Source organism: Bufo bufo, chromosome 8 (genome assembly GCF_905171765.1).
Source record: "Bufo bufo chromosome 8, aBufBuf1.1, whole genome shotgun sequence".
Taxonomy (NCBI): Eukaryota; Metazoa; Chordata; class Amphibia; order Anura; family Bufonidae; genus Bufo; species Bufo bufo.
The window spans coordinates 128,745,957-128,768,040 of NC_053396.1; the positions used below are offsets into that span (position 1 = coordinate 128,745,957).

The window sequence follows — 22,084 nt, forward strand, 5'->3', positions numbered from 1 at the left end:
GTTATTTCATCTCCGTTTCAACAATACAGAGAGATTAAAGTAATCCGACTAAACAAAGAAAACTGAAGAAAAGTCTTTTCAAGATCTTCTGTAAATGTCATTCTACAAAAATGCCTATTCTAACTGAGGAAAAAGATAGGACACCCTTGCCCCTAATAGCGAGTGTTACCTCCTTTGGCTGAAATAACTGCAGTGAGACGGTTCTTGTAGCCATCTACCAGTCTTCGACATCGGTCTGAGGAAATTTTACCCCACTCCTCAATGCAGAACTTTTTCAGCTGTGAGATGTTTGAGGGGTTTCTTGCACGTACAGCCCTTTTCAAGTCACCCCACAGCATCTCAATGGGATTCAAATCTGGACTTTGACTTGGCCATTCCAGGACTCTCCATTTCTTCTTTTTCAGCCAATCTTTGGTTGATTTACTAGTATGTTTTGGGTCATTGTCATGTTGCATGGTCCAGTTCCGCTTCAGCTTTAATTTTCTAACTGATGGTCTCACATGTTCTTCAAGCACCTTCTGATACACAGTAGAATTCATCGTGGATTCTATGATGGTGAGCTGACCAGGTCCTGCTGCAGCAAAGCAGCCCCAAACCATGACACTTCCACCTCCATGCTTCACAGTTGGTATGAGGTTCTTTTCTTGGAATGCTGTGTTTGGTTTACGCCAAACATGTCCTCTGCTGTTGTGTCCAAATAATTCAATTTTGGACTCATCTGTCCAAAGAACATTATTCCAGAAGTCCTGGTCTTTGTCAACTTTATCGCTGGCAAATGTCAGTCTGGCCTCGATGTTTCTCTTGGAAAGCAAAGGTTTCCTCCTTGCACACCTCCCATGCAAGTTAAACTTGTACAGTCTCTTTCTGATTGTAGAGGCATGTACTTCTACATCAACAGTAGCCAGAGCCTGCTGTAGTTCTCGAGATGACACTTCAGGGTTTTTGGATACCTCTTTTAGCATCTTGCGGTCTGCTCTTGGGGTGAACTTGCTGGGGCGACCAGTCCTGGGCATGTTGGCAGTTGTTTTGAAAGCCCTCCACTTGTAGACTATCTTCCGGACAGTGGAATGGCTGATTTCAAAATCTTTTGAGATCTTTTTAAATCCCTTCCCAGACTCATAGGCTGCTACAATCTTTTTTCTGAAGTCCTCTGACAGCTCTTTTGCTCTCACCATGGTGCTCACTCTCACTTCAACAGTCAGGAGCACACCAAACTAAATGTCTGAGGTTTAAATAGGGCAAGCCTCATTCAACATGCAGAGTAACGATCTACTAATTATGTGCACCTGGTGTGATATACCTGTGTGAGATCTGAGCCAATTTAAGAGGGAATACATGTGAGGGTGTCCTATCTTTTTCCTCAGTTAGAATAGGCATTTTTGTAGAATGACATTTACAGAAGATCTTGAAAAGACTTTTCTTCAGTTTTCTTTGTTTAGTTGGATTACTTTAATCTCTCTGTATTGTTGAAACGGAGATGAAATAACCATTTATTAAAAATGTTACAAAAAACCACATGCTTTCAAAGGGTGTCCTAATTTTTTCACATGACTGTATGCCAATGGGGCTCAGTGATATGGAATGGTGCCTTGTAGCATTGGGGCCCTGGGTTTAAATCCAACTAAGGCCAACATCTGTGTGGAGTTTGTATGTTCTCCCCTTGTTTGCTTGGGTTTCCTCTGAGTACCTCGGTTTCCTCCCACGCCCTAAACACGTACTGATAGGGAATCTAGATTGTGAGTGATGAAAATGTCTTTAAAGCGATCAGAAATATGTTGGTGCCAAATAAGCAAGAGACAGAAATATTATACAGTATAGCTATTTAACTCACTGGAGCTGGTGAATTACTTTGTAACTACTCCAGTTCGCCAACACTCCTTGCCTCTCTCTGGCTGGGCGAAAGGTATTTTTTGTTCAATGAACGCCTTAGGGTACTTTCACACTTGCGTTAGAAGAATCCGGCAGGCAGTTCCGTTGCCGGAACTGGCTGCCGGATCCGGAAATCCGTATGCAAACAGATATCATTTGTTTCCGGATCTGGAGGCGAATCCGTCTGACAAATGCATTGCAATACAGGATCTGTCTCTCCGGTGTAATCTGGAAAAACGGATCCAGTATTTATCTTTTTCACAGATTTAAAGGTCTGCGCATGCACAGACCGGGAAACCAGATCCGTTTTTCCAGAACACTTGGTACCGGATCCGGCATTAATACATTTCAATGGAAAATAATACCGGATCCGGCATTCCGGCAAGTGCTCCGGAATTTTGGCTGGCCAAAATACCATAAAAGGGACTGAAGTGAAGACATCCTGATGCATACTGAATGGATTGCTTTCCATTCAGAATGCATTGGAACAAAACTGGAACACAATACCGGAATACTTTAACGCTAGTGTGAAAGTAGCCTCAACATGAGGAAAAATAGGATGACGTGCATAAACTGTTCATCAAAGGCTGGGCTAACGCTGGAGTCGTAGAAACAGCTGCTGAGCCCTGCTAACCGAGTACTGACAGCTAACCAATAAAGCTATCTTTATTACTGCGCCACCTAGTGTCTGCAGAGTATTGCTGACAAGCATACAGAAAATACCTCCCAAAATAATCACGCAAAATTGCTCTTTATTTTCAGAATAGCTCATCTCGCGCCACTCGTGTCAGGATTTGTCGACCCACAAGGTCAGTTTAGGGGGAGGACACATACAGTATGTCAGCTATAAAAAAAATTACAAATACATAGAGAACTGTCTCATAGTATAGCAGGACAGCTAGGGACAATCAAATTCTCAACAAACCATAGACCTGACAATCTTTGTGCAGACCTCAGACTCTATGGGCTTCTAAGGTGAACAATACCAATTATAACACTCAGTTGGCATTTTTTTGGTTTTCCACCTTCCTGTCCTCACTTGCTGACCACTACATGTTATTGACTATGATGCTACCAGCTGATGCTACCAGCTGACAAATTGGCCTGTACAACTGCCCATTATTTTTCTTCATTGCTTAGTGAATCATTTGTTCTGTTGTGTAAACTTTTGCTCATGTTTATTAAGTTGCAGTTATTCACAGTGGTGGCTCAATGGGTAGCGCTGTTGCCTTGAAGCACTGGAGCCCATTTCAACACGTGTAATGTAACAAAAGCCTAAAAGTAATGCTTTGCTTCCCTTGCAACAATCTGGACCTCCTAATAGCGCTGATTGTAGTATTTGCCATTATCAGTTCATTTTTGAGGGGGCAGTGTTCCTTGAATACCATAGAACTGTTGTGGCACTCTTGAAAATGCCACCTAAGGAGCCTTAATAAACTTTGCTTGGCATTTCACACTTCTTCCTCTCTCCTTGTAAGATTACATACTGTTGAAACGCTTATTACAGTAGCTCTAGAATGTAGGAGGACATTTGTAAAAATTGCAGTACAACAATTGTTCTGATAAAAGAAATACTGTAGAACAGGTGAAAACAACAAGGGAAAGTACAAAGCTACTAGCTAAATATACTTATCCAAAGGTGGGCATTTCGGAAGAAGAAGAAGTGAACATTTGCTATCAAAACAAAAATTTCAGATATCACAGAGTCAATATATGGATTCTTAAACTGTACATAATCTATACCTTCCAAGATTTGGAAACCCAAAATATGTATGGCTCACCCTTCACTAAATATTTCATGACTCTATTTACTGGCACCAAAGTTCCCAAGAGTGAGCCACAAATGCCCATATGAGAGTGCCATTCACGGATGACTTTGTCAATGTCGGTCACTGTAGCTACTTATATCCCATGTTATAATATAACATAGACTTGGCAGGGAGGAGTCTGCAGCACGAGCAATCACCAGCGACCACGGGGAACATCAGAACGCTGCAACTGTAATTTAATGACAACAGGAATGTAATATAATAACTATTGTCAGCAATGGACCTTGGTGACGACACATCATGTGACATATGGTTTACATCAGCAGGATTATAAACTCCTATGTAACACAATATACAACTGTAAAATATTACCTCACGGCACAGACAGTTAACACAATACACAAGTCCATATGGTTCCAGGTAAGGGTGCCATCTCTCGCCAATTCGATATTTTCTGTCTTGGAAGACACAGTATGTCTCTGAATCTACAGGGGTGACAGAGGCAGCCTTCAGTTACATCCTCAAGCTTCAGTGCATATCAGTGGTTAAGAGATGGTTTGGCTAGAGTCAGGATTCTCATGATTGTGACTGCTCTCCACTATTAAAAGCTGTGCATAGAAAGTTAATGAAATATTCGTGTGGGTTCTCTGGTTTGTGTTTCTTGGCTTTTCAATAAGAGCCTTTAATGTTCCTGGTCTCTGGAGTCTGAAAAAATCTAAAGGGAACACAGTCTGTAGGTATTGGTGACTACTGGGAATACTCCATAAACTGGACCACAGAAGAACAGTCTATTAGATCCAGCAATTGGAGGTAACCCCAAAGCTGTCAGCACCTCTGACTGTGAAGTCTTCAAAACAGCCAAACACTTTAACTGAAAGAAAACCTTTCACACATTGGCAGCTTAAACTCAGTCTAATGCCAAGAAATGAGAGAAAGCAGCTGAGAAGCATATACCTACACATGAGATACAGCTTAGACAGAAGAATGATATTTTAGCATGCAAACAGGAAAGATAAACATTACAATGAAGAATAAATAGTAGGTGCTTGACCCCTAGACTTGTAAACCTTGATGAAGATCTCTAGTGGATCCACATTTTTCATGGCATGCAAAAAGTTTAGCTTTTCTCCAGTAGAAATTATAATTCATCCTCTAATATCTAATCACCATTATTGGTTGCACCACAACTCAATTCATAATCTCCACCTATGTGACTGTGTTACATGGGGGTTGGATATTCAAGGCTATCGACTCTGTACTTTTTAAAGTGCAACTGTCTTTTTTTTATTTGCTAGTTGATTAGAGCTAGGCATGTATACCTGAGTTAGTCTGTCAATGATTGTGAAAAGATCTGTAATTACCTTATAATAGCTTTCATTAATGTACCCTGTCCCTTTCCACTGGTCCCTAAAAAGACCGTTGCTAGGGCCTTTCTGTCTACCCTTTAGAATAAACAGAAGACAGAGGGGCATTGCATGATTGCATTAGGCTTCAGAGTGAGGAGGCGTGTCTCTCAGTAATCCAATCTGATTGGCTGGTAGGGAGCTGCTGGCTACAGCAAGTGTGTATGGGAAGTGAGGAAAGGTAGTTGTGGCCTGAGAGAACTGGCAGAGGAGCCATCTTGAGAAGATCCACATATTGTAGGGATTAAAAAAGCCATAACTAAGGGAAAAACTGAAGGAAAACAGTGGTTTGTGAATAAACAAGATTGTTTTATGCATAATGCTGCAGCAGCAGTAACATATGCTAAAAAACATGACACTTTACACTTTAAATTACTAAACAATTCTGAAGAGCTGAAATAGACCGTAAAGTGTTAGCTCAACTAAAGGCTGAGATGTGTCTTACTTTATGTCCAGCAATTTGTTAGAAATGAATTTTTACAAATGTATTGTGTCTCTTCTTGCCATGATGTTTTTGCCTATTTTGTCCTCCGAGGATACATGAATGAATGGGTTCTTTGTACATGTTAAAAAGGCAGTATAAGAATTCCATCCCCTTTGCCTACCTAACCATGCAGAAACAGCGTTGTGGCTATATATACTAGACTTACAAAAATGCAGACGGGAAGACACAAGAATTCTTTCAATATGCTTGCAATACAATATGATGTCTAGTAGCTGTATCTGACATTGTCACTAGAGAAAGTTCCCTACATAGTTGAAAATGGCTGGCAGTGTTTATCCAGAGGAGACAATGTTGACTCAACATGGTATGACAAATCTGATGACAAGTGAAAGATAGTATAGATGAAAATTATACAGCTCAATAAATGTTTTTTTTTTTTTTTTTGTAGAAATATCTTTATTGCTTTTCTTACATAGAAGGGACAGTATAAAACAAATATCTAATCATAGAGAATGAGCACGTATGACAGGTACATTTAAGCGATATATCGCTTCAGTACTAAACAATGCATATACATACAAAAACATCTATATCCAGGATTACCCTGGATTAATAACAACTTTCTGTCATACATATCAAAAACCCAAAGGCCCCCCCCCCCCCCCAGCCCCCCATCCCCCCCTCCCCCCGCCCTGCATACCTGACCTGGTGCGGCCGCCGCGAGGGGCGGCAGGGCGCTCATATCCCTCTCTTGGGCAATTCTCAAAACTTCGTCATATCGGATCCTATTCCTGTTTGGTGTGGACTGGTATAATGGTATTTATTGTTTAAGAATATCTGGCAGTTTGTTTTTGTTAAAGCTCAATAAATGTTAAAGGGGTTGTCTCACTTCAGCAAATAGCATTATGTAGAGGAAGTTAATACAAGGCACTTACTAATGTATTATGATTGTACATATTGCCTCCTTTGCTGGCTGGATTCATTTTTCCATCACATTATATACACTTCTCGTTTCCATGGTTATGACCACCCTGCAATCCAACAATGGTGGCTGTGCTTGCACACTATAGGAAAAAGTGCCGGCCTTTGCACACTCCCACGTTACCAGCCACTAGAGAGGCACACAGCCACCGCTGCTGGATTACAGGGTGGTCATAACCATGGAAACAAGAAGTGTATAATATCATGGAAAATGAATCAATCCAGCAAATGAGGCAATATGGACAATCACAATACATTAGTAGAAAGTGTATTGTATTAATTGTGTCTACATGATAAATGTCATTTTCTGAAGTGAGAGAACCCCTTTAATCCTATTTTCATATTTGGTAATCCAGAAGCATCCTGTTTCTAAAGATGATAATTAGAGTAACTTACAGAATAAAGCATTTATATCAAAGTAATATAGATAAATAGTGATCATAAGATCTTCCAAAAAGCAAGGGTGCTGAAAAACAAATGGCCAGATACAAAACAAAAAAAGACAGAGGAGACATACAGTACAGGGAGTGCAGAATTATTAGGCAAGTTGTATTTTTGAGGATTAATTTTATTATTGAACAACAACCATGTTCTCAATGAACCCAAAAAACTCATTAATATCAAAGCTGAATATTTTTGGAAGTAGTTTTTAGTTTGTTTTTAGTTTTAGCTATTTTAGGGGGATATCTGTGTGTGCAGGTGACTATTACTGTGCATAATTATTAGGCAACTTAACAAAAAACTAATATATATCCATTTCAATTATTTATTTTTACCAGTGAAACCAATATAACATCTCAACATTCACAAATATACATTTCTGACATTCAAAAACAAAACAAAAACAAATCAGTGACCAATATAGCCACCTTTCTTTGCAAGGACACTCAAAAGCCTGCCATTCATGGATTCTGTCAGTGTTTTGATCTGTTCACCATTAACATTGCGTGCAGCAGCAACCACAGCCTCCCAGACTCTGTTCAGAGAGGTGTACTGTTTTCCCTCCTTGTAAATCTCACATTTGATGATGGACCACAGGTTCTCAATGGGGTTCAGATCAGGTGAACAAGGAGGCCATGTCATTAGATTTTCTTCTTTTATACCCTTTCTTGCCAGCCACGCTGTGGAGTACTTGGACGCGTGTGATGGAGCATTGTCCTGCATGAAAATCATGTTTTTCTTGAAGGATGCAGAATTCTTCCTGTACCACTGCTTGAAGAAGGTGTCTTCCAGAAACTGGCAGTAGGACTGGGAGTTGAGCTTGACTCCATCCTCAACCCGAAAAGGCCCCACAAGCTCATCTTTGATGATACCAGCCCAAACCAGTACTCCACCTCCACCTTGCTGGCGTCTGAGTCGGACTGGAGCTCTCTGCCCTTTACCAATCCAGCCACGGGCCCATCCATCTGGCCCATCAAGACTCACTCTCATTTCATCAGTCCATAAAACCTTAGAAAAATCAGTCTTGAGATATTTCTTGACCCAGTCTTGACGTTTCAGCTTGTGTGTCTTGTTCAGTGGTGGTCGTCTTTCAGCCTTTCTTACCTTGGCCATGTCTCTGAGTATTGCACACCTTGTGCTTTTGGGCACTCCAGTGATGTTGCAGCTCTGAAATATGGCCAAACTGGTGGCAAGTGGCATCTTGGCAGCTGCACGCTTGACTTTTCTCAGTTCATGGGCAGTTATTTTGCGCCTTGGTTTTTCCACACGCTTCTTGCGACCCTGTTGACTATTTTGAATGAAACGCTTGATTGTTCGATGATCACGCTTTAGGAGCTTTGCAATTTTAAGAGTGCTGCATCCCTCTGCAAGATATCTCACTATTTTTGACTTTTCTGAGCCTGTCAAGTCCTTCTTTTGACCCATTTTGCCAAAGGAAAGGAAGTTGCCTAATAATTATGCACACCTAATATAGGGTGTTGATGTCATTAGACCACACCCCTTCTCATTACAGAGATGCACATCACCTAATATGCTTAATTTGTAGTAGGCTTTCAAGCCTATACAGCTTGGAGAAAGACAACATGCATAAAGAGGATGATGTGGTCAAAATACTCATTTGCCTAATAATTCTGCACGCAGTGTATATACGGTATATACTGTAATATTCTACACACGCGTATTGAAATAAGGCAATTCTTTGTTGTGTATACAGGAGTATAAATTATAACACACATACAAAACAAAGGGATTGTCCATGTTAAGGACCCCCGAATAGCCCAAATCAAGCATGATTATGTGTACCTGTAATTTCAAGTGTCCATATCAATAGTACAAACTTAGAGAACAAACTTTGTAATATATCTTATTAGAGAAAAATGTCTCTTTCTCCACTTATCAGACTCATGTTCCCTCACCACTGTCTGGCACACTGATAAATCACTCTGAAACTCATTAATAAAATCTCTCTTCAGTGAAGAGGCAATGACGAAGATGGATTATGAGCCTCATTGAGAGGGCAGCTGCTGCCCATAGATGTCTATGGAGAGGAGAAGGAAGGAGCTACAGCAGATAGATAAAGCGAGATACACAGATCCTGCTAGTGAATGTTCTTCTATCTCAACCCAGTGCTGGGTTAATTGTAACCTTGCACAGTACTGCTGTATAATGTCTTCCATGCTGCTGTTGCTTCTTTATGAAAAAGTATGTGAGAGAGAAGAAGAGGAGCAGGATCCCATCTACTCACTGCGTGCTGTTGCTGTGTAAGGGAGTATTTAGAGCAGCTAATGTCCACCACACTGAAGCTGAGTTCCAAAACAATTGCCAATTACAGACAGAGCCTGTGGGGGGATAAAATCAATCCCTAGCTATGTCTTGGTAACCAGTCCTCTCCAGGCTGATATTCTATACAGTGCCTTCTAATCCCAGTGACACCCATTTGGAGGCAAATTGTATTGGCTCCCCTCTGGGCTGATGCATCTCCTAACCCCACAGACTTCCCTAGAGTTGACTCCTTTCAGTTCTGATAACAGTCTCAGCTTATACCAACTGCCTGCAAAGAGTTCTAGAAGCTTATTCTGTCTGGCAGAAAAAAATCTGAGCTCTCTATAGCAGTAATGGTTCCCTCTGTCAGCTTGCCATCTGCTTCCTGATGACATTCTCTCTCTCTCATTGCTGGGGAACACCATAATGTCACCTCTTGCCTATGGGTCCCTACAACACCGCATTTCCACATGCTCCTTGTCACTGTTTTCCCATGCCTCTAGCCTACTGATATTCTCGCTATTTACAAGCCCACTACAGCCTCCAGCCCACCAATACTCTCACAGTTGACAAGCTCAGGCCTAAGACTTACATAGACCAACAACCATTGTTGGACTGGGGCTCATTGTTCCCACCAGAGGAAATTATTCTCAGGGCCCAATTCCTATATCATCAATAGACCCTAGTGTCAAGTGATAGGCTTCATAGGCAACCCCAAATGAGATTTTTCTCCTGAACTTTTGGGGCCCACTTTGGCTTCAGACACAATCCGACCCTGCCAACAACATATTTTCAAGATACCTCATGTTTGCACTCCTCCTTGTGCCACTAGCCTGGATGATTGGATCAGAGGATGGTAGTGGTAGTGGCTCTGGCACCAATAATTAGTGGTGATAATCTTTCACATGTACAGAGGAGTTGACTGGCAGATTTTAGCGACTCGCAGGATGAGCAGGCAGGCTGAATTTTGGCTAGCTTCTGATATCGCAGGAGGAGGGACGGTCATGAAGGAGCAAAGGGCTGCCCTGGAAACATGTGTAATGGTGGACCTGAGCTCTTAATGGAGGCAGGCTTGGGCACTCACAAGAGGAAGGCTAGGGCTCCAACAACCTTTAATAATGCCCCACTGGACACTTGGAAGGTGAATTAGTATATCACACAAACTTCATTTTTTTACGAATGGAAAGAGCGACAGCCATATCAAAAGTACAGTTTTCATGATGTTAAACTGACCTAACATGCATCACCATTTGTTAGATATGCTCGAAAGAGCTGACAGATTACCCAGAGGGTAGTGCAGGTGGCAATGGCGTTATCTCTTATTGTGGTGTAATACTTCCCTGATGCAGGGGTATTGTGGCCAGTTGCTCCATTGCTCCATTGCACCTAAAGTTTATAACCTTATGGCCTACCAGTGTCAGTACTCTCACAACCTGAGCTGTGGCAAAGACAAGAACCATTGTCTGTTTGTCAATAGAACAGGGCACTATAACAACTAAAAGCATATGTCCCACTCCACGTCACCACTAACTCTCAGCATGGAAGCCTTTTTACTTCTATTTAGACAAAAATCGACAAAAATCTAAAAGTATAAATTGGATCTGCAGGGGGGGATGGCATTTCTATAGTTTGTGTTTTTTTACAGTATAGATCAGGGATCAGCAACCACCGCCACTCCAGCTGTTGTGAAACTTCAACTCTCAGCATGCTCCACTCACTTCTATGGGAGTTCTGAGAACAGCCAAGCAAGGGTGCATGCTGGGAGTTGCAGTTTCACCACACCTGGAGTGCTGAAGGTTGCTGACCCCTGGTATAAATGCTAAATGGCTTTTTCGAGATTTTGATATTAATGAGCTATTCTCGGGATAGGTCTTCAATATCTGATTGGTGGGATTCTAAGCACCCCCGCCAATCAATTCTTTGAAGAGGCTATCAGTTACATGGCCTAGGTGCAGCTTAGTCCCATTCAAGTGAATAGGCCTGAGCTTCAACACGATGCACAGTTGCTATACAATGTATGATACTGTGCTTGGTAAGCTGTGATGAAACCACATTGCTCACCAGAGAGCTGCGGCCTCCTCAAACAGTTGTTCGTTGTGGATGCCAAGAGTTGGAACCTCACTAATTAAATATTGATGGCCTACATATCTCAGGGACATAGGGACGTGATGACGTAGGCAAGCTGCGTCACGCCCCCCTCCTCTCCTCCTCCGCATCCTGCCGCGTCTCCTGCTACTCAATGGTGGGACTTGCTCTCAAGCCTCAGGCCGTTTGTGGGTCTATCTGTGGCGGCCGTGTTTCCAGATGATAGCGGTTTTCAGCGCTGACTACTTTGAAGGTTAGTAGGCCAGCCTTCCGTTGGATGCTCTGCTGCCTGGATGTACGGGGCTCTTCTATGTCTCGATATTCCTTCCGCATGAAGGTCCCCTCTGGTCCAAATTGAGCCTGGAGTTCTCGGAGGGCTTTCCCCTTGTCTTACCTTTCTAGGGGGTTGTCTGGCCCTGTGCCCTCTTCCTGTCTCCAGCTTCAGGACTGCATCGATGCTGATCCTGCTATCGGTGCACCCGCCGGTCCTGTCATTCTGCCACCGAGTCTCGTGGATTTCTTTGCTGGTTCCCCTTCTGTGCTGTGTGTGCTGCGCCTCGTGGATCTGCCGTAGTCTGCCTGATCTTTCACAAGAAGATTGGTGAGGTCTTTCTAATTTGGCACTCATTTTTGCTGTTCCTTCTACTCCTGTGTTGTGTTTGGGCTTTTTTTGTTGTTGTTTTTTTAAAAGGACTAATTTACAAGTAGCTTACTAGGAGTGTAAAGAGGGAAGGAAAAAGAAGAAAAAGGAGAACAAAAGGAAAAAAAAAAAAAAAGAAGGGAAAAGGAAAGAAGAAAAAAAAAAGGAGGAAGGGGAAAAAAAAATGGGCCCTAAGCAAAATAGACGCTCAGCTGATTTTTCTGCGTTAAAAACAGGCCAGAAACCTGTGGAATCTACAAAAATGTAACACTTTTTGAAATCTCCAAAGATCAGCACGAGAACAGGACAAAAAGGGACGCAGGATATTATTCCTAAAAAAAATAATAACAATTCCCCAACTATGTTGGAGGAAATATCGGATGAACATCCCCAAGGTGAGGTGATGGAGAGGGTGGAGGAAGGAGATCTACTTAATGCAGATTCTTCCCCTTTAAAAGAAATATTGATGGCAGTTAAAAAAAATGGGGAATTAATACATGATATTTCAATGCAGCTCGGGACAATCCAGTCCGATGTGGCCCTTATAAGGGATGATGTTTCGAAGATTCAGGACAGAGTTACTACTATAGAAAAGTCAGTGGACGCTCTACAGAATAAACCTAAAACAGCTAAAACTGAAATCTCCCCCTTAAAGATAGACCTTAACATGCTAAAAAAAAATGTGGTAGATCTGGAGGACAGATCAAGGTGATTGTAATGTGAGAATTCTGGGGCTACCTGAGGGCACAGAGGAAAATAATCTGGGTCAGTTGATTTTGGAGAAGTTCAGAAAGGAACATTTTCTGGGGGTGAACCAATTCCTGGAAGGCAGCCACGGGTACTTTTGGTGAAGATATTGGCCTCACGAGATAGAGATATGATATTAAGAAGGGCGAGGGGGTGTCCTCCCATCTTATACAACGGGAACAGAATGTCCTTTTTCCCAGACTTTTCTAAGGAGATCCAAAAAAGAGACAGTTTTACTGCGGTTAAAATACGTCTACAGGAAAAGGATATTAAATACTCATTTGTTTATACAGCCAAACTTCAGGTTATCTTTAATGATGGAACAATTTTTTTTTACTCTTCTGATCTTGCCAGGGATTGGCTTGATCGGAATAATATTTAATTAGTTCTGCTTCTTTAATTAGTTCTGCTGGAAATTGCGCAATTTTGGGATATTAACCATAATTCAGCTAAAACCCAAGTAGTGTGGGATGCATTTAAGATCTTTATGAGGGGGATGTTGGTCAGTAACATTGCTAACTTAAAGGGAACCTGTCACCGGGATTTTGGGTATAGAGCTGAGGACATGGGTTACTAGATGGCCGCTAGCACGTCAGCAATATCCAGTCCCCATAGCTCTGTGTGCTTTTATTGTGTAAAAAACCGATTTGATACATATGCAAATTAACCGGAGATGAGTCCTGTCTCTGACTAATCTCACATACAGGACTCATCTCAGGTTAATGTGCATATGTATCAAATCGTTTTTTTTACACAATAAAAGCACACAGAGCTATGGGGACTGGGTATTGCGGATGTGCTAGCTGCCATCTAGCAACCCATGTCCTCAGCTCTATACCCAAAATCCAGGTGACAGGTTCCCTTTAAGGAAAGGCTATGGTATTAAGGAGAAGGCTTTAAAAGAAGCAGCGATATTAGCCATGAATGACTTTTCTAGAAATAAGACACAAGAAAATAGAAAAGCCATTCAGAACGCAGGTCAGGCATATTCAGATTTTTGTTGGATAAGGCCCAGCAGAGGGTCAAAAATATTTCACTGAATCGGGTCGTCCGGGAAAACTATTGTCGAGGGTGATTTCCAATCAGGAACAAAAAAAAAATTATAGATAACATCCGTTCAATAGATATGGTAGAATTGTTAGTGATCAAGAAGGTATAAAGGGAATTTTTTTGAAGCATTTTGTTGATTTTTATAAGGCAGATAGTAATATTACGGATGAAATGATGGACTCCTATCTGGATGCCATTTCCTTTCTAGTCCTTACAGACACTCAAAGGTAATCGCTTGAGGCAGATTTTTCTTTACAGGAACTAGAGGCTGCAATTAAAGCATGCTCTGGTAACTCCTCCCCTGGGTCAGATGGATTTCCATATGAATTCTACCGCAAATACAGAGAGGTTATCCTCCCTAGTCTCTTGGGGTTATTCGCTGACTCATTGGTAGATGGGACCTTACCCCTAGCCTTGGCTGTTAGGCAGGATTCTAGGATTGAAGGGTTTGGAACATTGGGGGTGGACGATCGTATTTCCTTATATGCGGACGATGTTTTTTTCTTTAGGGATCATACTAGTAAAACGCTTCCAAGTCTCATCCGAATAGTTAACTCTTTTGGCAAAGTTTCAGGCCTAGATATAAATTGGTCAAAAACCACTCTTATGCCAGTGGATGCTTTTGTCCTCTCTGGTGAGGGAACTTCGAGCAATTTGAATGTTTCTGATTCCTTTCAATACTTGGGTATGATTATATCCCCTAAGATTGAAGATTTTCTTCAAATTAATCTGATTCCATTGTTAACTAAACTGAGATAAAAAATTGGGATATGGCTTCGACTTCCCTTATTCAGAGCTGACAGAGTATCCCTGGTGAAGATGGTAATTTTACCCGAACTCCTCTATATCCTTAGGAATTCACCCATATGGATAAAGGATACATTTTTTAAACTCATCGAGAAAATCATTAATGATCTGTTGTGGGGAAGAAAGCGGGTAAGGCTTAAATTGGAATATCTATACAAGCCGTTGGAGCAGGGAGGATTGAATTTTCCCTACTTCAAGGGTTATTTTATAGCCGGGCAGCTATATATCGTGAATGGGAGAAAAGTGTATTGTGTACCACTTTGGTGAGGAGATCTTCATATAACAATATATTCACACTATTGGAATCTGGGCAATCGATTAATGCTCAACAGGAGTACAGAGAGGCTACAAAGTTACTATCCAAGTCATGGGACACTATTAGAAGGTGGCTGAGAATAAAAGGATCTCTACAGTGTACTCCTCTCTGGCATAATTTCCAATTTCAAGTCTTAGATAAATTAGCTGGGGACCAGTTTTGGCAAAAAAATTATATTATATATGATACACAGGTAGTGATGAATGGAGAGATATGAGATACTTCCATTCTCGGTGTTAACACAATGGGAGACTATGGGTAACTTGAACTGGTTCAGATATTTGCACTATGTAGTGTAAAGGACAAATCATTTTTGGAGATAGATATTTCTACTGTTTTAAATGATTTGTTAGGGAATTTAGATCAAAGGGTTAAGATTGCACAATTGTATAAATTACTACTTAAGGCACTATTTATTAAAACATAATCACCCGGACAAAGGGCCTGGGGAGTTGATTGCCCAAGGATTCAAGTAGAGGGATGGGGAATATATTTATCAATTTAAGTTTAATTTCTACAAAGAAAAAATGTGGGGGATTCAGTCAGCACAACCCTGTATGCAGGTGCACATCGCTATGGTGAAATACAGATACAAATGCAAAAACACAAATGCAATAGCACTCTGCAACCAGCACTCTGCCCTGCCTCTCTGCTGGATGTTGAATGAGGCATTGGTGTACATTTTGGCCAAAGCGTAATAAGCCACTCACCACGTCAAGGTCGCCTCTATGAGTGGTCCCTAACACTAGTTCCTACCTGTTTATGGGCCATGATAGCCACACAAAGTCCAGGGAGCGCAGGCACAGCATGCACGCCAGGCACACTCTGCTTTTAACCCCGTCCGGTGCCGTGACAGCTTTAATTGGATCCAGGGATGCAAGTACCAACATGCATGCTGAGCCCACTATATACTTCTCCTGGAGCCAAATGGCTACTGGTAGGCGCTGTAAAAGTAGACTCAGTTTTATACTGTCTTTAAAACCAGCCTCCAGGGCAGACTAACTGGTCAGGGGGGCATGACTGCATGGAGATCGCCACGCCTCCAATTTATACTACAAAGAAAAAATGTGGGGGATTCAGTCAGCACAACCCTGTATGCAGGTGCACATCGCTATGGTGAAATACAGATACAAATGCAAAAACACAAATGCAATAGCACTCTGCAACCAGCACTCTGCCCTGCCTTAATGCTGGATGTTGAATGAGGCATTGGTGTACATTTTGGCCAAAGCGTAATAAGCCACTCACCACGTCAAGGTCGCCTCTATGAGTGGTCCCTAACACTAGTTCCTACATGTTTATGGGCCATGATAGCCACACAAAGTCCAGGGAGTGCAGGCACAGCATGCACGCCAGGAACACTCTGCTTTTAACCCCGTCCGGTGCCGTGACAGCTTTCATCGGATCCAGGGATGCAAGTACCAACATGCATGCTGAGCCCACTATATACTTCTCCTGGAGCCAAATGGCTACTGGTAGGCGCTGTAAAAGTAGACTCAGTTTTATACTGTCTTTAAAACCAACCTCCAGGGTAGACTAACTGGTCAGGTGTGCATGACTGCATGGAGATCGCCACGCCTCCAATATATACTACAAAGAAAAAATGTGGGGGATTCAGTCAGCACAACCCTGTATGCAGGTGCACATCGCTATGGCGAAATACACATACAAACGCAAAAACACAAATGCAATAGCACTCTGCAACCGGCACTCTGCCCTGCCTCTATGCTGGATGTTGAATGAGGCATTGGTGTACATTTTGGCCAAAGCGTAATAAGCCACTCACCACGTCAAGGTCGCCTCTATGAGTGGTCCCTTACACTAGTTCCTACCTGTTTATGGGCCATGATAGCCGCACAAAGTCCAGGGAGTGCAGGCACAGCATGCACGCCAGGCACACTCTGCTTTTAATCCCGTCCGGTGCCCTGACAGCTTTCATTGGATCCAGGGATGCAAGTACCAACATGCATGCTGAGCCCACTATATACTTCTCCTGGAGCCAAATGGCTACTGGTAGGCGCTGTAAAAGTAGACTCAGTTTTATACTGTCTTTAAAACCAGCCTCCAGGGCAGACTAACTGGTCAGGTGTGCATGACTGCATGGAGATCGCCACGCCTCCAATATATACTACAAAGAAAAAATTTGGGGGATTCAGTCAGCTTATACTGTCTTTAAAACCAGCCTCGAGGGCAGACTAACTGGTCAGGTGTGCATGACTGCATGCAGATCGCCACGCCTCCAATATATACTACAAAGAAAAAATGTGGGGGATTCAGTCAGCGAATAAAGTATAAAACTGAGTCTACTTTTACAGCGCCTACCAGTAGCCATTTGGCTCCAGGAGAAGTATATAGTGGTCTCAGCATGCAGGTTGGTACTTGCATCCCTGGATCCGATGAAAACTGTCACGGCACCGGACGGGGTTAAAAGCAGAGTGTGCCTGGTGTGCATGCTGTGCCTGCGCTCCCTGGACTTTGTGTGGCTATCATGGCCCATAAACAGGTAGGAACTAGTGTTAGGGACCACTCATAGAGGCGACCTTGACGTGGTGAGTGGCTTATTACGCTTTGGCCAAAATGTACACCGATGCCTCATTCAACATCCAGCATAGAGGCAGGGCAGAGTGCTGGTTGCAGAGTGCTATTACATTTGTGTTTTTAAGTTTAATTTCTCACAGTTTTAATCACGTATTGGTACAATTTAATATTTTGCATAGATTGTATGTTAGGCCATTATGGCTATATAAACACGGTTTAAGAGATTGTTCTAAGTGTCCACGGTGTGATTTACCTGGGGCTGATCACCTACATATGCTTTGGTCCTGCCCAGTACTTAAACAATACTGATCTGCGATTTATAACTTTGTTACCAATAAATTGAAACTCTCGATTTAATTTATGGTTGAATGCTGGCTATTGAGTGATCTTTCTAAGGTAAATTGTGATAAATATAAAAAGATTCTTTTTAGAAGAATACCGTTTTTGGCGAGACTCTTGATTACTCGAGTCTGGTTCTCACGGAATGTTCCAAATTTGAATGCATGGATAAATTTGGTCAATAGAGTTAAAAATTATGAAAATTCTATATGAGCAAAGAAACAGTCAGGAAAAAAGGTTTAAGATATGGGATGCTTGGAGGTTTTAACTTCCTTACCTCCATTTTTTATTTTTTAACGCTCATGTTTTTTTTCCCCATCTTCTTCCATAGCCCTCTTTTCCTCCTCTCTTGCTATTAGGGTTATAGAGGGATTGGAGATGCATCGAAAGGGTAGGGAGGGGTGGGTAATGGGTGGTTAAGGGGAAGTTAAAATAATATTAATTCTGAACTGTAATTTAGTATGAAGAAGAAAAAAAAGAAAGTTTTTTTGGGGGAATCATCTTCTCCAGAACTGAATTACAACTTGTTGAGAAGAAGAAAAAAAAAAAGAGAGATATCTGTCCAATATGGCTGCCCCAGGGAAGTTTATTAACAATAAAAAAAATGACATTAAAAAAAACTAATTATTGATGGCCTATCCTGAGTATAGGCCATCAATATCAAACTCTTGGACAATCCATTTAACTATGTGTTTGCAGGTGATACCAAATGATCTAATGTTCTGCAAAAGATATGTCAATGCTACAAGAGGCCCTGGATAAATTGGAAAAATGGGCAGCTAAATCACAAGAAGAGGTTCAGTGAGGAAATAAGGATCAAGATAAGCAAAAGATCATTGCATACAAATAGCTCAAATTATGTGAATATATGCTGCTTTTTATAAGAGTGAATTCCAGGGGTAAGGGTTCTAAAGTGATGGAAAGATGTTGATGTTATCTAGGCTGTTCTGACCTAGCTGTTAGGAGGTGTTGGAAACAGTGGTTATGTGAGGGCATGCACACACAGTGAACAGGCTCTGGACAGCTCAGACAGACCACCAGCAGTGAGGATTGTTTGATCCACCAACAAGCGCAAACAGCTTGTACTGTTTCATCGTCCACTATTTAGACACAGGTGGCACCTTCTTTACACACCAGACACTTTACAGAAGCCAACTTGGTGTCATTAGGTGTCCTGCCATTGGTAGTCAGCCACCATCACCTTCGTTTTCAGTGGTTTCGCAAATGAGAAACTTGGACTGCTACGGACTGGAACCATATCAACTTTACCAACAAATCCAGGTTCTATTTGTGATCTGACGATAGTCAGGTTTTAGTATGGAGACCTTATGGTGAGCGCTTCAATTCTGCCTTTGCTGTGGAGCAACCTACTGCCCCAACTGCTGGTGTGATGATCTAGTAAGCCAACGCAGACAGTCGGTCATCCCTGGTGGTAATATGAGGGATACTAACAGCTCAGCAGGATAATTTTGTCCACACACAGCAAGGCTTTCACAGGAGAATCCCCATCAGAATGCAACACTTACTTGGCCTGCTTGATCGTTAGATTTATCGACAATTGAGCATTTATGGGATCAGCTGAGACACCAGCTTTGGCAACTTACAAGTATGCAGAAACTACAGACCCAGCTACAACATCTGTGGACAAATGATACCTGTATGCCTCCATGCATCTCATCTTGTATATACATTGCCTGTCCAAAAAAAAAGTCGCCACCTGGATTTAACTAAGCAAATAGTTATGAGCCTCCTATTGGATAATTACTGCCTGGGCGATTATCTTTCAGATGGCAATAAGTTATTTAACCCCAACTGGTGCAATGAGTTGCTTCTCATTTCTTAAACAACCATGTCAAAAGACACATCTCGTGGTCGTGGAAAAGATGTTAGTCTGTTTGAGAAGAGTCAAATCATTGGCATGCATCAAGCAGAGAAAACATCTAAGGAGATTGCAGAAACGACTAAAATTGGGTTCTTCCCTGATGGCACGGGCATATTCTAAGATGACAATGCCAGGATTCATCGGGGCTCAAATTGTGAAAGAGTGGTTCAGGGAGCATGAGACATCATTTTCACACATGGATTGGCCACCACAGAGTCCAGACCTTAACCCTATTGAGAATCTTTGGGATGTGCTGGAGAAGCCTTTGCGCAGCAGTCAGACTCTACCATCATCAATGCAAGATCTTGGTGAAAAATTAATGCAACAATGGATAGAAATAAATCTTGTGACATTGCAGAAGCTTATCGAAATAATGCCACAGCGAATACGTGCCTTAATGAAAGCTAAAGGCCTTTTTTGGTGGTGACTTTTTTTGACAGGCAGTGTAGAATCTTTATTATTTCACATATACAGATGCATATATCTACACAGCTTCCATTTATCTCTATGAATAAGCTTATTCAATTCCTAGGAAGGAAAATCACATATGAGGTGATTTATGGACAAGTTTACTAGGATAAGAAGGAAGTATAAACCTCCTAAAGACTCTTGTAATCCTACTGTTAATGATGCTGACCTTTACAAGTGCCATGTTTCGGTACTTGAAGCTGTAAATGAAACCCTCTTCCTTCATTAAATTAGGCAGGTGCTTCATGATCCAGCATTACCATTTGTGCAATCCAAATAGGCTTTATATTCCTGTACCTAAAATTAGCTATGTACTAATGGAAATGTTTTATGTAAAACATAGATCAAGTACTACCATGCAGTACCTAAATTCATTTTTTATTATTCTGCGTCAGTTTTATTTATTTATTCCTATATTTACTTATTTCTACATCAGACGTAAACTAAAATATGTAATTCAATACCAATAAAATGAAAGCCTTTATTATTCCAGTGCCAGTGTGCCAACCAATACCATCCAGTCTGCATCCCTTAGGGGGGGCCAGGTCTTAATGATGACCATCCTCATATTTTGCTGGCTTTACTTCTTCCAAATCATCCTTCAAAATCTCCATGTCCTAGAAAAGTCAGCAAGATGCAGAGAGAGGAGGAGCTGGATGTCCCTGATGACATATTCTCATTGATTTTAGATGATGTGGAAAAGGAGGAAAAGCAGATGGCAGAAGAAGGGCTTCCACCTGTAGGGCAGGAGAGCGCTGGGGTTGGAGAAGTGGATACACCCCATGTTTAAAGGTGTATTAAAGATGCAGCACGGCCATTAATAATGAAGACCGAAAGGCAGCTGCAGGCTAATTGGCCACACGGTTCTTCACTGCAGCATGGATGCAACCCGCCCACAGCACGGCCACTCAGTGTGGACGTACCCTAAGGCAGAGTGGCCTAGGTATACCTGATTGATAGCAATTCGTGACAAATGAATTAGTAACGAATCAAATTTCTTGTCAAACTTCGGCAAAGCTGCCTAATCAAAATTTTAAAGACTTCACTCATCTCTAATTGTTGCTATCACAAAGTGAATACTTTTATATAAATTGCACAGACTAATCCACAGGCAGGATGTTATAGAACAGGAGGAGCTGAGCAGATTGATATAGATATAGTGACACATATACTTTTATTCGGAAAAGATTCTGTATAATTTGTACTTTATTAATTTAACTTTCTGATCTTTTTATGCTTAGGTGTAATGTGGGTGGTCTTTTCATTGATTGACAGCGGTATCCCTGCTCATTCTAGGCTTTGATGTCAAGGAGGAGGTCCTATCAGTGATTGACAGCCTTCCCTTTATGACTGCATACATAGATAGCTGTCAGTCACTGATAGGACCACCTCCTTGACTTCAAAGCCCAAAATGAACATTCATATAAATTCATGAATTATAAGTTATGCTGAATATTTTCCTACAAAACTATTTGTGGTCGGGGCTATGTGTGAAAGAACCTACCCCCTAATGTATGCCCCAACAGAACTAGCGGCTTGAGTTGTGCCATAACCGCTTCTGTCGAGAGTACACCTGAAAGAGGGCATACCCTGTAGGAGAGTGAAAGGAAAAGGGCGGGCTGGGAGGGGAACACTGCTGCCGTCCGTCCCCTCTGGAGAAAGGTGCGTCCTAGATATAGGGCAGGGCGCCCCTCCCACAAATGCAGGCCAATTAATCGGCCTTAATACTTGTGGTCGGGGCTATGTGTGAAAGAACCTACCCCCTAATGTATGCCCCAACAGAACTAGCGGCTTGAGTTGTGCCATAACCGCTTCTGTCGAGAGTACACCTGAAAGAGGCCAAAAACCCAGCATGAAAATACAAAGCGTGTTCATTGACGTATTACAACGCCAAATTCTGAAAGGCACAAGAAATCTCGCTAACGGGGTTCGGAACATAACGGCTGTAACAAGACGAGCGCCACCGGCCCAACTTACGGATAATGTGTGCTGGCACCTGATTCCTGAAGCGGCCGAGGCTGCCCCAATCCTGAACGAATGCC

The 22,084-nt window shown here is 42.0% G+C and overlaps 1 protein-coding gene across 2 annotated transcripts in view; it reads right to left on the reverse strand.

The window, feature by feature from the left end:
• Nucleotides 1-22,084, reverse strand: part of CHRDL1 (chordin like 1) — a 130,128-nt gene that overhangs the window by 61,831 nt on the left and 46,213 nt on the right. For both annotated transcript variants that reach the window (XM_040405686.1, XM_040405685.1), the window contains one exon: nt 4,011-4,123. In XM_040405686.1, coding sequence (XP_040261620.1) covers nt 4,011-4,123 — 113 coding nt within the window. The remainder of the gene's footprint in view (nt 1-4,010; nt 4,124-22,084) is intronic.